Source organism: Mobula hypostoma, chromosome 8 (genome assembly GCF_963921235.1).
Source record: "Mobula hypostoma chromosome 8, sMobHyp1.1, whole genome shotgun sequence".
In the NCBI taxonomy this organism is placed as follows: Eukaryota; Metazoa; Chordata; class Chondrichthyes; order Myliobatiformes; family Myliobatidae; genus Mobula; species Mobula hypostoma.
This window is the reverse complement of record NC_086104.1, coordinates 89828235-89848158: the sequence shown is the minus strand read 5'-3', so window position 1 is coordinate 89848158 and position 19924 is coordinate 89828235. Positions and strand designations below refer to the sequence as shown.

Here is a 19924-nt window from a genome sequence, read left to right as displayed (position 1 = left end):
GTGGGTTTTGCAGGGCAGAAGTATAAAAGCACTTCTTACAGAAATGGTGTATATGTCCACAGACCTGGCAATACTCCCTATCCTTGTTATATGCGAGGGATACATTCCTCGAAGTTGACGCATAACGTGAATAATTATTTAAATGGAGAAAATAGGGATGCGTTCCAGAGGGCTTCCTAAATATGTTTTATCTGTAATTTATTCACATTTTTATACCAGTACGACACAAAAGCAGTACTACAAGACAACATTTGTATTATATTTAATCAGTTTAAGGTGACATTCAATGTAATAAATCATAGAAAGTTAACATCCTCTGGTGTACAGTACTCACCAACAGTGGCAGGTGTGTTCGCTCTGGGAGATGAGTGGCTGTTGTGCTGTCGGGCAGCTTTACATAGATAAGGTGGATGGTTGTGGTCGTCAGGATCATAACAAGCACAGCAAGGGGTGAAGGAAGACTCACAGAACTCTTAGAACTGTCTGCAGCAGAAGATTACAGTGATTTGCATAAACTGGTGAGAGTTGTTTGTTTAGCAGCATTTTGTTTTAAATTTGCTTGTAGGGAAGGAGGGTTGACGGCAGGGAACGACTGAAATGTTGACTCTGTTCTAAACTTGGGTCCGTGTCCATCGCCATTTGTGCCAAGTGTTTCCAACTTCCACCATTCCCTCACCATTGGTAAACTCCCGGGGTTTTCAAAATCGGCTGTTGCTTGTGGCATCTGAGAGATAGTTCACCGTAAAAAAATACTCACGCCTTGAATGTGGATTACACCTTGGTCGAGTGGTTGAATCAGCAATGTTGTGTTAAGTGGCAGGAAATGCACTGTTATGTTAGGATGAATGCTGTCCAAATGTTTAGGATGGGCTGGCGCATTGTCAAGCAACAAAAGAACCTTAAAGGCAAGATTCTGTTCCTGGCAGTAGCATCCCAGAGCTGTGTTACCTTCAGCTGATGCCACGCTGTTTATAATCCAACTTTTTTCAACTGTTAAAGCGGTTCTCTGCCGCTTGGCTGACGGCCCAAGACGTGACATCGGACGCTTAGGATGCATAATTAAATATTTCAAGTGCAAAATCACTGCACCGTAGGTAAAACCAACAGAAGTTTAAGATCGCGCATCCACACCTTGCCAAAACCAATGCAAGAGTGGCGGGAGAGAGATTGTGTGGCACGCGCACGTGACTTGTATTGGCGGGAAAGCGGTGCTTCTTGTCCCAACAGTGAGACTGTGAAGCGTGCGCACGTGACTTGTATTGGCGGGAAAGCGGTGCTCCTCGCATAACTGAACTTTGGACGCATATGACGAGACCTTGGTAGAAATAGGTTCCTCGCATAACTGCAAATTCGCATAGTCTGAAGATGCATATAACGAGGATAGGGTGTAAATGCTGTTGAATTAACTTTTGAATCTGGGATTGATGTAAACTTGTTTAAGTAAGGCTGTGGAGCCAAGACAAGTGAGACAGGTCAGTTATGAACTTATTGAATAGTGAAACAGGCATTGGCTTATGTTTGAAGTAGTCTTGTCTGATTCTCTGGAGATGCAGAAAATCATTTCTGGTTAAATTTGAGGGGCTAACTTGTTTAATTTTAAGGCCTGTGATGTTCAAGAGGTCAGAGTAGGAAGAGAGTAATGATTTCAAATCAAGTTTTCACCTGACCTTCATATTTTCTGGATGGTCTAATCATAATGTTTTGATTTTTCAGTGACTGAAGCTGGCTTTGGTGCTGACATCGGAATGGAGAAGTTTTTCAACATCAAGTGCAGGGCCTCAGGCCTTCAGCCCAGCGTGGTGGTGCTTGTGGCAACGATCCGAGCTTTGAAGATGCATGGTGGTGGGCCTAGTGTGAGTAAGCATGAGATGGGCAGTCGCCACTCGGCATTTTCCTGCTGCACAATTAAATTGTGCTACATTATTTTGTCCAAAACGGAAATTTTTTTTGGTACTAAGACATAGTCCAATGACATTGTAGAGATGCAAGAAAAAAATTGAGAATAGGAACTAAAATTTTGAAATCCAAGCATATGTATAAGTAGATGTACTGGGAAATATCGTATGGTTAGCTACATCTTCTTGATGATGGCACTTGATGAAATCTTGAGCTGAAAGATCTCAACTAATATAGCCCAGGGCTCCTGTTAGCGATGCTTGGCCTTGAGTGAGAAGGTTGTCGTTTAAGAATGTGATTCAAGGCAGGGCAATGGGAATTTGCGCTTGAACAGCACCCTTTTATACAGAAAAAAACGCTAAATGCCTATTAACAAAAGGACTTCTGCAAATAAAATGTAACAGTGAATCACACAAAGGAGATGATGTGGATTTTAAGTGAGTGAACTAAGAGGAAAGCATGGAAGGGAGATTTGAGCAAAGCTGTTCCAGAGCTTGGTCTCAGCAGCTCCCGGTGGACGAACTTTAATGCCAGTGATGCTCAAGAAGTCAGGAAGGAATGAGAGTGCCAGGCTAGAGGAGTTTAGTGATAGGGAAACACAAGGCCATGGAGGAACTTGCTGATGAGGGTGATAATTTTTAGCATTGAGGTTCCATTCAAGTATTAGCTTGTGGGTTATCTCACATTGATAAGATTGAATGGGGCAGTGAGTTAGAGTGCAGCTAGTAGCATTTTTAATGATTCCTCTGGCAATGGAAGTGTGTTATGAAAAGCCAAGAGAAACACTTTGATCAAGTTCATCCTTATGGCATTGGGATAATGTCAGAGACAGCCAGCTACTCAATCTTAATGATAAAAGTCTGTGAACTGCTTGTATTTGAAGGTGAAGAGGCAGAAGAGAGTAGAAATGTAATTAAAATGGTATATTTGCATTCTAGAAAGATCATGGGCTATTGGACAGATTTGTAACTTGTAAAATAAGTCCCAAAACACAGTAAATAAAAGTAAGGTCTCTCTTTACCCTGGCCCATATTTGCCCTTTAGATGGGCTGTAAAGCACTTTGCAATGAGTGTCCTGAACTGAGGTTGTACAAGAATCTCTGCAGTATAGTCTCTGCATTTCATTTGCATTCCACTCAAATGTGCCCTTTTAAAATAATAAACTCGTGCATGTACTTCCAACTTGGACAATTATTCAAACATGGTGATATCATTAATTTGTTCTCTTTCAGGTTAGTGCAGGGAAGCCTCTATCTAAAGAATACACAGAGGAGGTGAGTACACTTCTACGAAGGTCAGAAACTGTTTCAATTTTCCTCTGTGATTTCACTTGTGTCGTTGGCGATTGTGTCTTGTCCATTTTATCAATGGTACTACCTTTACCACTGTGGAATGCAAATATGAACACCCCTCCCACATAAGTAGATAATATCCTCCCAAGTAATGTTTAAAAGTCAAAAGTAGTTTTGACAATTTGTTTAAAAAAAAGATAACTGCCTGTGTTTAAAGTTTAAAGTTAAAATTGGGTGCTTGAATGCGGGGCATCAGTGATACATTCCCAGGTCATGATGCTATGTGACTTGGAGGGAAAGCTGCAGGTATTGGTGTTTCCATGTACTTAATGTCCTTATTCTCCATTGGTGGAGGTTGCAGGTTTGGCAGATGCTGACAGAGTACTTGAGGTAAGTAATTGCAGTGCATGGATGCCATTGTGAATGGATGGTAGGAGAAGTGAACATTTGGACTGTGGAACAGTTCAGTGTTGAAACTGCACTCAACCAGAGAAATAGAGTGTATTCCATCACACTCCTAATGTGTTCATAATGGATGATAGGAAGGCTTTGTGGTGTCAGAAAGCGAGACAATTGGCCCAGGATTCTTGCCTCTAAAATCACATTTATCTGTGACCTTTGAGAGTCTAGTCAGTAGAAGCCCCAAAACATTGATGATGGTGCTCTCTAAAGGTGCTATCACTGAACGTCAAGGGTAAGTGACCATCTCTTTTGGAGCTGGTCATTTGTACAATGCAAGTTCTGATCAAGTCCCTTGATTGTGGGATCACTTATTTCAATCTATTGCATTCTGCTTTTGCAGCGACGCTTCTTTATCAGGTATGCCTTTGTCAACTACATTCTGCTGTTAGCATTGGGATTTGGTCTTATGTAGTATTTCCGGACTTCCAGATTGATTGGGGTAAATTAGAAGCAGTTGTAGTCCCAACACTCACTCGTGAAGCGCACTGTACCTAACCACCCATGACCATTAATTGAGGCTTTCTAGCCTGCAGCTTGCTCTTTCATGGGCTTCTTACAGTTGTTGTGGTTTGATTATAATTGTATCATGTGCCATGGAGTCACAATGTTGTAGGATGCATCACAATCATTACCATGTTACTGAATACACCCATTTTACACCAGTGAACCTTGTCCTCTGTCTCTGAACAGCTAGAAACTTTCCACAGAAAGTTTCTTTTCCTCTTGATTTCACTCTACCTTTATCTATGAAATTGTCAAAGAGAGAGTTTAAAGTTTTTTTGATTTTCTTTTTTATAAATGACAGTTTGATTGTAATTGAAAGCTGTATGCGAAGCTTATTTAAACCCCCCCCACAATGGACAAGTTCACAGCTGCCAAGTATTGAGCCATGAAAATCATTTGCTTTCAATTGAATTGTCTTTACCAATTCATTTGAGGGCCTTTGCTCTTTGGTACTTGTTCAAGAGGCACTACCGTGCTTTTCTCAGAGGATTTGACTTTACCCTGGTCAACCTTGAACTACCTCCATTCCTGTCCTTAAGATCTGGTTGTTCGTATTGCCCTCAGTGAGAGACAGTGTAATGGGATAGACTGGGGCTTATCTTCACCAGGCCAGATTCAATGAGTAGAGCTAACTCTTTGATGTACAGCTATACCCACCTTGTACTTCTGTTTATTATCTTGCCTTCCTTTACTGAAGAATAATCATTGATTTAACATTAACCATTTCCCCCTTTTTTGATAGTCTGATTGACCTGAGTGTTTGGTTTTTCCACTGTAATTAACGTGTCTTCCTGTGATATTGTTGTTGTAGAACCTGAAGCTGGTTGCTGATGGCTGCTGTAACCTACAGAAACAGATCCAGATTGCTCGGCTTTTCGGAGTTCCAGTTGTGGTTGCTGTGAACGTGTTCAAGTAGGTGCTGCACGTGGAGACTTGCTGGACTTTCCTCTGGGCTCGTGTCATCAGTGATGTTTCTAGTAGCGTTGCTGCAGGTTTTCCCCTCTAATAATGGTCCCTGTGTCCAAACTGATGCTGGTGTTTGAGTAGATCCTGAGCTGGCGACTGATTAAATCTCCATAATTAGTTGATACTGGTTCACTGGAAGAGATCAAGTAGCCTCATTGACAATTGGGCCGTAATCTTTCAAAGCATTGCTGGCTTGCATTGCATTAGTGACTTAAATTTAAAATCACGCATGCTGGTGTTCAAATCCATCCATTGCTTCTTCCCTCATCAGTATAGAATGGTGGCATGGTAAATCACGAAGATACTCTACCCATTTAGTTTGAAGGGAAGATGTTCTGTTTGCTGCTCCTGCAAATTTGTATTCCTTCTCTAAATGTTTATCTGACTCCCTTTTGAGGGCAATATTTGCAAATGTAACCATTATCCTCCAAGTCAGTATGGTCAAAATCTTGTCTGTTCGTGGCAAAATGTTTTTTTCCTTCCCATGTGTTATTGCATCGGGATACTTTGATATTGTGAAAGGTGGTTCATTCTTGTTTTTCTACTATCTGTAGCTTCTTCCCTTAGAACTTTTCTGTTAAATATCTTCTGCTGATTCTTGACAGTGTTTCACTCCTTTTCCTTAATTGATGTCAGGATACAAAAAAATCACAGTTGATCAAAAGGAGTGGTGTTAGAAATACTCAGCCAGAAAAACAGGGAGTGGTGGGGCAAAGGGAATAACAGTGATTATGTGGGACCTCTTATGCTAAACTGGTGCCTTGAGCAGAGCTACCGCTTTCTGATGCTGAGAGTCAGGATCTTTAACTGCTTTATTGATCTTGTTAACTTCAAGGATATGACTAGCAACACACCAGATCTCTTGCATTTCACTGCCTTTAAAATTGTACTTTTTAGCCCACATCTCCTCTTACAAAACACATTACAATCTTCTACAAACTTGTGTCCTTGTATCGCTGGCATTCCCATTCCTTCCGGGGTGCCAAGGACAAGGGCGACTTGAAGTGGCAGCTCCAACGGAAGCAATCAGATATTCCTATTTCAGCCTCCTCTCCTGCAGCTGAGAACCACAAATGCATCTAAGGTCAGTAGAGTAGTCAGTATTAATATTTTAATGCGATTAACTATATCACTTATTAAAACCAATGGAAATAGATTGGACTGTGGCTGGTGGACTGTCCCTTTAAGATAACAGCAGAAAAAAAGGTCGTCATGCTGGGCTAGTAGGGTACTTAAAAACCGAGCTTTTACTCCCAATGCTGACCATCTTGCTGGCAAATGTACAGTCTCGGGTAAATAAAACTGAAAATTTCAGAGCTGGGATGCTGTATCAGATGGACATTAGGATTGCTTGTGTCCTTTGTTTCACGGAATGTTGGTTAACCCCTTTTTTTTCTTTGCAGCAATTCGAATGTACAGGTTCACTATATACCCTCAAAATAGGTCTGTCGGGTCTCTGAAAAGCGGAGGTGGAGGTGTATTCTTCCTGATCTATTCCTTGTGGTATGCAAACGTGTGGTGTTGTCCCAGTCCTGTTCAGCTGATCTGGGACACCTTGCGATCAAGTGCCAGCCTTTTTACATGCCACAGGAAATTTCAGCGATCATTTTGGTAGCGATGTACATTCCACCTCAGGCCGGTGTCAAACAGGCCCTAGACAAATTGAGTGATGGAGTCAACAGGTATGAAACAGCACATCCTGATGCCTTCCCCAACCGTTTTGGGTATTTTAATCAGGCCATCTTGAAAAATTCTTCATTCTTCAGTCCTGACGTAGGGTTCCGGCCTGAAATGTCGACTCATCGTTTCTAACTGATGCTGCCCGACCTGCTGAGTTCATCCAGCGTACTGAAAGTGTTACTTTGATCACAGCATCTACAGATTATTTTGTGTTTAGCTCTTGAGGATCCCTGCTACACCCGGTGACCCTGTGTTCTCTGTCTTGGAGGCTGATATCGGGCTATTTTTCAGGAGAGTGAACCCTCGTAAGGCGGTAGGTCCCGATGGAGGACCTGGAAAGGCTCTGAAACTTGTGCCAACCAACTGGTGGGGGTATTAATAGACATTTTGGATCTCTCACTGCTACGGTCAGAAGTTCCCACCTGCTTCAAAAGGGCAACAGTTATACCAGTGCCCAAGAAGAGCAGTGTGAGCTGCCTTAATGACTATAATACAGTAGCACTCACATCTACAGTGATGAAATGCTTTGAGAAGTTGGTCATGGCTGGAGTCGGCTCTTGTCTCAGCAAGAACCTGGACCCTTTGCAGTTTGCCTATTTCCACGATAGGTCTACAGTGGACGCGATCTCAGTGGTTCTCCACAGAGCCTTGGCCAATACAAATTTCTATGTCAGGATGCTGTTTATTGACTATAGCTCAGTGTTTAACACCATCATTCCTACATTTCTGATCGGAAAAACTACACAATCTTGACCTCTGTACTTCCCTTTGCAACTGAATCCTTGAATTCCTAACCGGAAGACAGTAACCTATGCGGATTGGTAATAACATGTCCATCTCACTGGCAATCAACACTGGTGCACTTTAGGGATGTGTACTTAGCCCACTGCTCTATTCCTTCTACATCCATGACTGTGTGGCTAGGCATAGTTCAAAAGTTTGCTCATACAACCATTGTTGGCAGAATCTTAGATTGTGATGCGAGGGTGTACTGGAACAAGATACATCAGCTAGTTGAGTGGTATCATAGCAACACCCTTGCACTCTTTGTCAGTGAGACCAAAAAGTTGACTGTGGACTTAGTAAGGGTAAGACGAGGGAACATAAACCAATCCTCATAGAGGAATTAGAAGTAGAGAGAGTGAGCAATTTCAAATTCCTGGGTGTCAATATCTCTAAGGATCTAACCTGAACACGACATATTGATGCAGCAATAAAGGCGAGACAGCGACTGTATTTCATTTGCAGTTTGAGGAGATTTGGTTTGTCATTTAAAACACTCAAAAGCCTCTACAAATGTACCATGAAGAGCATTCTGTCTGGCTGCATCACCGTCTGGTATGGGGTTGCTACTGCACAGGATTGAAATAAGCTGCAGAAAGTTGTAAACTTAGTCAGCTCCATCATGGGTACAAACCTCTGGTATCCAAGACATCTGCAAGGAGTGATGCTTCAGAAAGGCAGCGTTCATCATTAAAGACCCCCGTCACCCAGGACATGCCTTCTTCCCATTGTTACCATCAAGAAGGGGGTACAAATGTCTGAAGGCGCACACTCAGCGATTCAGGAACAGCTTCTTCCCCTCTGCTATTTAATTTCTAAATGGACATTGAACCTGTGAACACTACCTCATACTTTAAAAAAAAAATCTGTTTTTCTGCACTACTTATTTTAATGTGTGTGTGTGTGTAGGTACATACGCACACACACGCGCGCACACACACACACACACACACACACACACACACACTTTTCTGTATTTATCATATATTGCATTGTACTGCTGGCACCAAGTTAACAAATTTCATGACATAGGCCTTTGATATTAAATCTGATACTGATTACCTTGCCATTGTGTGCCCTGAGCTACAGAAGTCCTTTCTAAGCCTGAACTCGGGTTGCTCTTAAAGCCCATTTCTTTGAACAAGGGTTTTTGATCAGCAGTCCGAGAATTTGTTTGTGCCTCTATATGAAAGACACTACACTGTCAGTCACAGTGAGCAAACAAAAGTTTCAAGGAACTATATTTGGCAAAATAATCCAGTTTAATAAGATTACTTAAAACTACAATGGAGCTGCAATGGAGTATAATTTTATTTTTGTCCAAGAGCCTGCTCCTAACAATTACACGTTATTTTTGGTTTCTATGTCAAAACCCTTTTGAATTATCCATTAATTTAAATCAAACCATTTAACTAATACCAGAATCCATTTCTTAAAGCTTCATTGTTGGATAATTAGCAAGAAATGCCTTTGATTTTTAGAGAAATTTCCACTAATAGTTAACCCATGCCTTTAAAGATGGGTCTGAGTGGGTTGAGCATGCACATGATGAGGAGCTCTTTAGCTTGGGACTGAAGATCTTTCAGATCATTAGAACTGAGTGAGAGGGCACGGTTTTAAGGTGCTCGGAAGTAGGTACAGAGGAGATGTCAGGGGTAGGTTTTTTATGCAGAGAGTGGTGAGTGCGTGGAATGGGCTGCCAGTGACGGTGGTGGAGGCAGATATGATGGGGTCTTTTAAGAGACTCCTGGATAGGTACACAGAGCTCAGAAAAATAGAGGGCTATGGGTAACCCTAGGTAATTTCTAAAGTAAGTACATGTTCAGCACAGCATTGTGGGCAGAAGGACCTGTATTGTGCTGTAGTTGTTCTGTTTCTATTTACAAAGGGCATCCTTGAGTATTGGCAACTGCCCATGATCTCAATGAAATCCTCATCCATGAGGTCCTGCAGTAATGTGGGAATTCAGAATTAAAATGGCCTTTCAAAAATGGGGAAATTATGCAACGGGATCCCAACAGCAAACACAACCTTCCCTCCCCCTCACCCCACTCACTGCTTTCCGCAGGGATTGCTCCCTACGCGACTCCCTTGTCCATTCGTCCCTCCCCACTGATCTCACTCCTGGCACTTATCCTTGCAAGCAGAACAAGTGCCACACCTGCCCCTACACCTCTTCCCTCACTACCATTCAGGGTCCCAAACAGTCCTTCCAGGTGAGGCGACACATCACCTGTGAGTCTGTTGGGGTCATCTACTGAAACTGGTGCTGCCGGTGTGGCCTCCTGTATATTGGTGAGACCAACGTAGATTGGGAGACCGCTTCGCTGAGCACCTACACTCCATCCGCCAGAAAAAGTGGGATCTTGCAGTGGCTACCCATTTTAATTCCACTTCCCGTTCCGACATGTCGGTCCGTGGCCTCCTCTACAGTCACGATGAGGAAACACTCACGTTGGAGGAGCAACCCCTTGTATCCCATCTAGGCAGCCTTCAACCTGATGGCATGAACATTGATTTCTCAAACTTCCGGTAATGCCGCCCCCGTCCCTCACCATCCCCATTCCCTTTCTCTCTCTCTCACCTTACCACCTTACCTGTCCATCAGCTCCTTCTGGTGCTCCTTCCCCTTTTTCCTCTCTTCCATGGCCTTCAGTCCTGTCCTATCAGATTCTCTCTTCTCTAGCCCGTATCCCTTTCACCAATCAACTTCCCAGCTCCTTACTTCACCCCTCCCCCTTCACCCATTACATTGTTTCTTCCTCCCTTCCCCCCACTTTCTTATACTGACTTGTCATCTTTTTTTTTCTACAGCCTTAATGAAAAGGTTCTCAGCCTGGCACGTCAATTATACCCTTTTCCATAGATGCTGCTTGGCCTGCTGAGTTCCTGCAGCATTTTGTGTGTGTGTGTTGCTTGAATTTACAGCATCTGCAGATTTCCTCTTGTTGTAATTATGCATTTGCAATGTGCCTCATCAAAGTGGGAGGAGGTTGCTGAATGGAGCATCAGAAATCTGCACTTTGATTCCCGTGTCTGTTCCTTGCTATGAATCAAGATGCCTGCGACTTTTATAAGCCTATTATATCCAAACAACAAAGGAGAGAGGATTAGGGGCTGGGCTCTTGAGGATTTTTATTGGGAATTTAATTGAGTTGTGCTTACCAGCTTGTAAATGGCAAAGTCTGAAGTATTATTCTCAACGAAAAATAGCACAACACAATAGAATACTTATCCTGTTTAATGATGAAAAATGCGTGGAATGTTGTAAAACAGAACCAGAACATGGGACAAATAAAAGATGTTGATTTTGCTTAATTCTTCACTCTCATTTGGAGCTTACCACCATCTCCCAAATGAGTGTGTGCCGTTCAGAGAGTACCGGCGAAAGTTGATCCATGTACTGTATGGAGATATGAGAATTAAAAGCAATAAAATGAGAACTGGAGGGTCTCTTAACGAGGTAGCGTGGTTTAGGAATGTGATTCTCAAGCTTGGTGTATTAGCAACTGCAAGCTTTATAAACAAGGCATTGCTTGGCCGAGGTCAACATGAGTGAGATACATAGGGCTGTTAGCTGAAGAGTTTCTGATCATCAGAAAGTGCTATGATTGCTGAGCAGGTCAGGCAGCCTCTGTAGAGGGATTAAGTTGGTGCTTTGGGTTGATGACCTTCCATGTGGAGTCAGGAAATGGGTGGCATAATTTCTGTGTGAGTTGATATTAGAGCATGGGGGGTGGGGGAAGGATCTACTAAAATTGCAGAAATACGGCACTATGTGACCTCTAGTTATTCAGTAATCACCTTACCTAAGACAGCAACAGTTTACAGCCTTGCCTGTAGATTTTTTGACTGTTTAAGTGTTCTAAATCTTCAGTTGACTAGTCAGTGCTTTGGAGTTTGGGGAAATATAACATTTGAGCATGGAAATAATCCACTGAGCCGTCATTCATTCTAATCTTCCAGCAATGAACTTGATCTGTTGGAAATTATCCCAGAGGGATTCTGTCTGCTTCGCCTCTCTTTAATGTTTAACCCCACCCCTTTTGTTTGTACATCCATCTCATTCCCTTAACCACTGCACTTAACCTGATGAGCAATCTCAGTTTAGCAATTTTCAACTGCCCTGGCATCCACAGCTTTCAATAACATTTCCAGATGTCTACTGCCCTTTGTTTAATGAAGTGACATTATTCTTGAGCTACCTGTCATTCAAGATTTTTCCCCGACGCGTAAATGGTGAGAATTGGTACAGTAAAGGTGGATTAATGTGGGGGAAGGAGAGCAAAGACCATATTTACTAATCGGCATTTCTTTCTCTCATTAGAAAGTTTAGCTGTGCACCATCTTTCCCCATTAAGAGCATGGATTGATTTCCAATTATTTTATCCTTGGCTCAGTTAATAGTTCTCTTGCCTCTGAATGCAAAATTTGTAGATTGATGCTCCACTCTGAATCTTTAATACATAATCCAATCCAATCTTTCACAGAAGTACAGGAGCACACAATATTGCTGTCATGAATGTGGATTCATATTATAAAAATTCTGGGTATTGTAACTCCATGATGTGGTGAGCCATGTTTTTGAGAGCTGTCCAGCAGGATGAAGGGGTGCTGGGGGTAGAGATTTTTCCCTGGTGTTCTGGCCAGTGTTTGTCCCTGTGCCCGTATTGCATTGCAGCTTGCTACTTGCATGCAAGTTGCCAGTGTTTTTGTACAATTTTCTTGCGACTATTTTCCAAAAACACCTTGGCTGCAGCACACCTTCGGCCATGAAAAGGGCTCTAACACCAGTTTCTCTCTCCGTAGGACTGACAGTGAAGCAGAAATTGACCTTGTCTGTAATATCGCTAAAGACTCCGGAGCTTACGAAGCCGTCCCCTCTAATCACTGGGCTGCTGGAGGCAGAGGTGCCATGCAGCTGGCTGAGGCCGTCAGGAAAGCTGCAGACCAGAAGAGCAGCTTCAGGTATCTCTATGACCTACAGGTGAGACTTGCTTTAAGTTCTTTAGTTCTGTCTCAATCATTCAGTGTAAAGGCCTATATAATTTAGTGATAGGTGGTGGAGGAAAAAAATTGCCAACAAATCATTTGTAACGGATGGAAATTAACAATGAGGATGTAATGCAGGTTGTGCTAGGCTTTTCACTTGGGTGTACATAATGGAGTTGATGGTACCAACCAGCCTGGTGGTACTAATTGATCTGCCAATGATGCACAGTTGGTCAGCATTCCTTTGTAAACCCTCGGGAGTGAACCAGCTGTTAAACAGAATCTTAGACAGAATGGAGCCTAATGGACTTAAAGGTGTGAATTGCAGTCATGTGTGGCTGTAGCCTGAATGGCAATGACAGACGGATTGTCTGGCCTGTAATATCATGTTTCTGACATAGTCATTTATTTTCAACTCTCTTGAGCCTAACACAGTACTCCTGAAGTGTAATCACCTTGTACTACAAGAAATAAGGATAAGTGTTTTGCTAAGAGCAAGCTACTTCGAGTAGCACTGAGGTAATACCCAAATTTAGTTAACACCAATATTTGATCTAAAAGTGGTTTGGATAAAGTATTTGAGCACTGGAATAGAGCTGTCTGGGTTCACTGGCTAATGATGTGGAATGCTGTACTGTAGTCCAGGTTTTGGGCTACCTTGTAACCAGCTATTGTGCACAAATTGTAAATGGAGCCCAAACTCTGATTGCTAGAGCCAATCAGAAAAGCATCTTGGTTTACAGATTCTGTCAGGAAATTTAATCGGTTGCAACCCTGTATGTTTCAAGATGTAGCCTCAGTCAAACCTCCAACAGATAGTTATTGGGCACAGAAACTGGCACTTTGGCCCACCGAGTCCATGCTTCCAATTAACCACCTATTTGCATGAATCATATACTTGTACAAGATTTTGTCCCCCCCCTCCCCAAAGCTCTTATCAACTCTCCCCCTCTTGTCCCCACAATCTAACACTCACCATGTGCACAGGGCAATTTACAGTGGCACACATGTGGAGGAAGCCCATGCGATCACAGGGTGAACTTACAATCTCTGAATAGACAGCATCTAGGATCAGGATTGAACCTGGGTCTCTACTTACTATGCCACTATGTGTTTTGGAAGATCTTGCACCTTTCAAGCTTCCCCTAAATTAGCTGTTTTTGAATTCAACTACTTGGGGCCAGTGATGAGGATAATCTGCTCAGTACTTTCCAAGACCTTAAAGCCCAAGTCTGCCATTGTATACTTAGTCATCCTTTCCAGTGTTTGTTGTTTCAAACATATCTCTGCCTAAGATGTTGTTAAAGTGCTAGCTGTTGACTTCATCAAGATCTGAAATTCTCTGGGAGCAGAGTTGTGACTGGATTTATAGCCTTTCAGTCTTTTATTGTAGACAGTGTTAGTTTTGAAACTCTTGGTGCTGATTCTCATGTCAGTTCTGCTCTGTGCAGTAGGTGGACCATGGATAAAGTGCTTAATTTTCCATAATGCACTTGTAGTTCAGTTATGATTGTTAGTATTGAAGTCTGGTGGCCTTTGGTGACCAGATAATATTAGATTATGAAAACACCCAGTCCTCTTTTATTGTCATTTAGAAATGCATACATGCGTTAAGAAATGATATAATGTTTCTCTGGAGTGATATCACAGAAGACAAGACAGACCAAAGACTGACACTGACAAAACCACGTAATTATAACATATAGTTACAGCAGTGCAAAGCAATACCATAATTTGATAAAGAACAGACCATTGGCACAGTAAAAAAAAAAGTTCTCAAAGTCCTGAGTCAATCAACTCCCGAGTCCCCGATAGCAGGCGGCAAAAGGGAGAAACTCCCTGCCATAAACCTCCAGGCACTGTCAACTTGCCGGTACCTTGGAAGCAGCCGACCCTGAGTCTATCCCTCCGAAAACTCCGAGCTTCCGAGCAGCCTCCGCAATACAGTCTCCCGAGCGCCATCCTCTGCCAAGCGCCTTCGACCTCTCCCTGGCCGCTGAAACACGCAAAGCCGAGAATTTCGGGGCCTTCGGCTCCGGAGATTCTGGTTACCACACAGCAGCAGCGGTAGCAAAGCAGACATTTCAGAAGTTTTCCAGATGTTCCGCTGTGCTCTCATGTATGTCTCCATCAAATCAGTATTGTGCACAGTCCCCTACTTGACAAATAACGATATTCATCCCCGAAGTGGCCACGCGCGCTGCCGTCGCGCCGCCATCTTTTCCTCCTATCGATGTACATATCTGAGTTTATTTGATGGTGTCTGGTTTTACATATTTGGTGTATGCAGAACTTTATTAGAATGAGCAAATGATTTTTTGTTTGCAAGGTGAGAAGATCTGGTTAATGTGAAACCCTTGTGATGCACAAAGATGAAAGGTGGTTTACTGATAGACTGGTTTTGCTCGGTTCAGCGTATTCGTCCAGTGACTACCTCAGAAAATTTCTCCTCAGCACTCTTGTGGCCACATATGCTTATGCCCATCTCCATCTCAAGAGTTCCTGCTTTAAAGACACAGGAACCTGCAGATGCTGAAATTCTTGAACAATGTCCACAAAATGCTAGAAGAATGACCCATTTTTATTTTTGTTTTTTTTTTTCCCCACATTTTCCCATTCTGGTGGCCCTCTCAGACTTTCTCTTTCCCTCCCTCATGACCTGTTTATCACCTTCCTCTGCTTCCCTACCTCCTTCCATGGTCCATTGTACTTTCCCATCAGTTTCCTCCTCTTGTTTTTTTTTTACAGCTCTTTACCTCTTCCTCCTGTCATCTCCCAACTTCTCACATTAACCCCCTCCCCTTCCACCTTCCAGCTTATAATCCTCCCTCTCCTCCCACCACATTTTCTGCCTCTCTCTCTTCACCCCCCCCCATTCCTTTCTAGTCCTGATGAAGGATCTTTGCCAGAAAGGTCAACTGTTTATTCCCCTCGATAATGCTACTGGATCGGCTGAATCCTTCCAGTGTGTTGAGTTTGTTGATTCAGTTTTTGGTTTAAGATTTTTTTTTCCTTTTTAAATACTGGTTGTTGTTAAAAACAGAATGAAAAAAGGGCAGGGCAGCTTCTTATGTGATCTAAACCCAACTCCATTTGACATACAGTACTGCATCTGTTGGTAACCTGAATGAACAAACAGAAACAGCTGGTCAGACAGGGTCTCTGAACATAAATGTCAGCTGGTTGGCATCAGTTTCTCTGTGATACTTTCAGACCACAGTGTATTACTTCCATCTTCCTTCCAGGTTTTTTTTTTATTTGGTAAAATGGCCTTGAATTTTGTTGTGGGAGTTTTAGATTGGGATCTTCTTAGGGGTCTCAGGTAAAGCAGGGATCTGAATTGAAGAACCAGGTCCAGGATTGTGCTGGGTAGGAATCTGTCAGCTATCATGGAAGCAAACTCATCAGTCAACTAAATCACTGGGAATTCACTGGCACCTGTGATTGGTGAGAGGGCCGGCTGTTCCTGGGATAAGGCGAAATTCTGACCTTCCTCACCAAGTAGGGGCAGGTGGTAAGTGTCAAAACAGAGGGGTGTGTGCATTGAGGTGGAGAGGCTCAGCCACTGTGTGATGTACAGCATCCCCAGATGCTGACTCTGAAGACCTTTACCGTGGCAATCTCCATGCCTGTGAATTGTCCAAGTTTGTACATAGGTGCTGTGCAGCTGGCTAAGGCTGTCAGGCAGAGGTAGACCTTTTGAGTGGTGTGGATTTCCTCTGGTGCCCTAATTTCCTCCCATGATCCAAAGAAGCGTGGGTTGGCCACTTTCAAATTATGCCCAGTGTGTGGATGAGTGGGAGAATCGGGTGGGGGCAGAGTGGGGAGGTAAAAATAAAACATGTAACGTGTGATTAGTGTAAATGGGTAGTTGATGGTTAGTGGGCTGATAGGCCTGTTTCTATGCTGTAATCATCTGACTTTGTAAGGTACCTTGAACCGAACAATGAGACTGGTCTTTGGTCAGCTCTCTGTCAGTAGTTTAAGAAGTTGCCATGAGCTCTGGGACAGGTGGAATGGGGTCCTTCTGTCAAGCCAGGAGCAAGTGTTGGAGATCTAGGGGCACAGCTGTTGTCCAAGCTCGGGGAATTATTGGGGTCACAATTCTTCCTTCGTTCAGTTTTCAGCTTCAAAAGCCACTGCATTGGGTCTGTAGTTGGGAGGAGTTCACATACAGGAAAGACCTGATGGGAAAGCTTTGGAGCCTTTCTCCAAACATGGAGTGGTGTCAAATGTCACTTGCCCCTCCTTGAGTCCGTACAGTCTGACCTGATGTTGGAACTGTGCTCAACTGGATTCTTGTAGCCTTAAGCACCAGTGGTCATTAATGCCAACCTTCTCAGTTCTCATCTTTTCTGACCAGGCAGTTCCACTGACTGTGGATTTGTCATAGCCAGAACTGGTCTTCCTTTTGCCTGGTCAGCATTGCCACAGCAGTAAGTCACTGCTCTAGCCTGTTCATGAAAACTCATCTGCTTTTAGCTGAAGTCTGACAGCAGTGTCTGAAATGGTTAGAACAAACCAAAATAATGTCAATCGGCAACCATGCTAAAGATATGACAGAAAATGATGAAAATAGTTGCACATTGGGGAGGGAGCATTTGTGGAGTGAGACAAAAATCAATACAGCAGATGATGGAACAGTTCTGACTATTTCTAAGTATTTCCATTTTACTTCAGACTTGAGGCTGCAACAGTCTTTGCACTGATAATAGTTTAGGATAAGTATTAGCTGGACCTCTGGAGATCCCCCTTTACTTTGAAAAGTGCCAGTGGATCTTGTATGCCCTGAGAGGGGCAGGCAAAGATGCTTCTAACATCCCATCTGGAGGAAAGCACCTCTTCCCCCTTCAAACACTCCACAGCCGTAACAGCCTGGGTAAGCTGTTCTCTCATGGGACTTCAAACCAAGAGCCTCCAACTGTGGGCAAGTGGTCGTACCTGATGAGCTACTTCAGACAAATGCTGTAGTATTGCATTCATGGCATGTGTCTCTGCCACAGATGGTGAACACTGTTCTCTGTGTTGCTAGTCTGTTACGTTGAGAATCGTTAATGGATATGGACTGAAAGCAGGAAAGTCAAGCACAAGGTCTTGAAGTAAACTATCATCATCCTGGTGATAGCAGCAACTATTTTGTGTGGTGCTGTTTCCCAACAGCCTGATAAATGAGTTACTTGGGTGTGTCAGACTATCTTTCACCAATGTCTCAGCTCTTAGACAGGATCCAGACCTGATGCATTTCAACGTCCCTGCACATTCCTCTGTCATTTGGGTAGAATAATCAACTAGGTGGTCAAGGGTAATGGTGTTAGAGGAGTAGGAAGGGTTTTGCATCAGATTGGAATGTGATTGTTTGGAAAGGACTGTGCAAAAGCTGAGGTGTAATTTTAGTTTGATTCTTAAAATCAAGGTAAGACTGAACTCTCCCTAATACTTATTCCTAATCTTGGGGTAGATCAAGTATGAGATGGAATCTGAAACTTGCTGATTGGTGAAAAGGGGATATTCCCATTGGGTCAGTACGTGTAGCCAAAGTTTGTTACAGCCAGCACATGAAGACTCAAATTGATAGACCACGAGCTCAGTTTGTCCTTGGTCAGTTGGTACTACTCTTGCCTCTGCGAACAGGATTTCAAGCCACAACGTTCGGAGACCTGAACACATGATCTCCAACCTGACAGCATATCATTTTAGCCGTCCCAGTGCAGTATTCTGGAAGTGCTGTACTGTTTGTACCACTTTAAGATAAGGCACTAGACTGAAGCCCTGAAGGCTCCATGGAATGTTGCCAATTGAAGAAAGGCAGTAATTGTCCAGGCCAATGCTTACCACTGAGTCAGCCTCATAGAATAAATACATGTACTTGGTTACTTTCTCATCATTGTCGGTCACTATATAGAAATGGGCGCTAAGGCTGCTGTTCAAATCTGTGTCATTGGCTGTGAAATTACTTAGATTGCTATTAAGTTGCAAGAGGCATTGCAGAAATGCAAGCTACCACCTTGGAGAAGAGTGAAGCAGTGACCTTGTGTCGGCTTTATTTGTTCTGCACTACCTCTAGTTTTGAATGTTCATTTAATTGGAAATGTTCACTTAAATGGAAAATGTATGAAAGGTTATGGGAAAAGAGTAATGAATAGGTCTAATTGGTGGCTCTAAGGACCGACGGGAAGAAATGTAGGACAACAGACTCCCTTGTGCATTGTGATGTAATTAAAAACAATGAACTTTGAACAAAATGTTTAGTTACAATGGATGCTAAGCAGTATTAGTTGTGAGCAGGGCTGTGAATAGAAAGCCAATTGGTATGTCACCAAAGACACTCGCAAACTTCTACAGATGTACCATGGAGAGCATTCCAATGGGTTGCATCACTGTCTGGTATAGAGGGGCCACTACACAGGATCAGAAAAGGCTGCAGAAAGTTGTAAACTCAGCTGGCTTCGTCATGGGCACTAGCCTTTCTAACATTCAGGCGATGCCTCAGAAGGACAACATCCATCGTTAAGGACCCCCATATCCCAGGACATGTCCTCTTCTCATTGCTATCATTAGGAAGGAGATACAGGAGCCTGAAGATGCACACACAATGATTCAGGAATAGCTTCTTTCCCTCTGCCATCAGATTTCTGAATGGACAATGAACCCACGAACACTTCCTCAGTTTATTTCCTCTCTTTTTGCACTACTTATTAAAAAACAAACATACACATGTTGTAATTTATAGATTTTATTACTATGTATTGCAATGCTCTGTCACTGTAAAAGAACGAATTCCACATCATATAGCGGTGATATTAAACCCGATTCTGAGAATATTTTGCTGTTGAAAAGGATTTTTGTGGGTGGTTTCTTGTTTCTGTGCATGAGACTTTCCTGGTGGTGATTTAAATGAGTCAGCAGTGTATAATCTATGTTTACTTTCTTTAAACTGGTAATGTTGTGGAATGCAGTCCTTGTTTTGGATAAATTCAACTGCAGTGTGTGGTCATACTTAATTTAATTTCTGTTCAATAAATGTTTAATCAATCAATCTAATTAAAGTAGCCTAATATGTGAGAGAAACAATGGAGCCATTTAATAAACAATAATTAACCCATTCATTCAACATTCATCAAATGATTTTAGTTCTGCCTCTTTTCCCTTAAAGTTTTGCCTGATGCTCTTTGGCTCAATTTAAGAAACATTATGGGTACTCAGACAACTAAGGCAAAGTGCTGCTTTTGTCCTGGGTATAGTAATGGTGTCTCCAAACACAGAGCTGATGATTGTGACTCTGGTCCCAAGCTTGCTTCGGAATCAGAAGGCAGAGGTTCACATTTCACTCTCGAGACTTGAGCAGAGAA

The 19924-nt window shown here is 42.8% G+C and overlaps 1 protein-coding gene across 1 annotated transcript in view; it reads left to right on the top strand.

The window, feature by feature from the left end:
* The window catches only part of mthfd1l (methylenetetrahydrofolate dehydrogenase (NADP+ dependent) 1 like), a 160891-nt gene that overhangs the window by 86847 nt on the left and 54120 nt on the right, over nucleotides 1-19924 (top strand). Inside the window, exons 21-24 of the mRNA XM_063056298.1 lie at nucleotides 1714-1853; nucleotides 3129-3170; nucleotides 4966-5066; nucleotides 12393-12570. Coding sequence (XP_062912368.1) covers nucleotides 1714-1853; nucleotides 3129-3170; nucleotides 4966-5066; nucleotides 12393-12570 — 461 coding nt within the window. The remainder of the gene's footprint in view (nucleotides 1-1713; nucleotides 1854-3128; nucleotides 3171-4965; nucleotides 5067-12392; nucleotides 12571-19924) is intronic.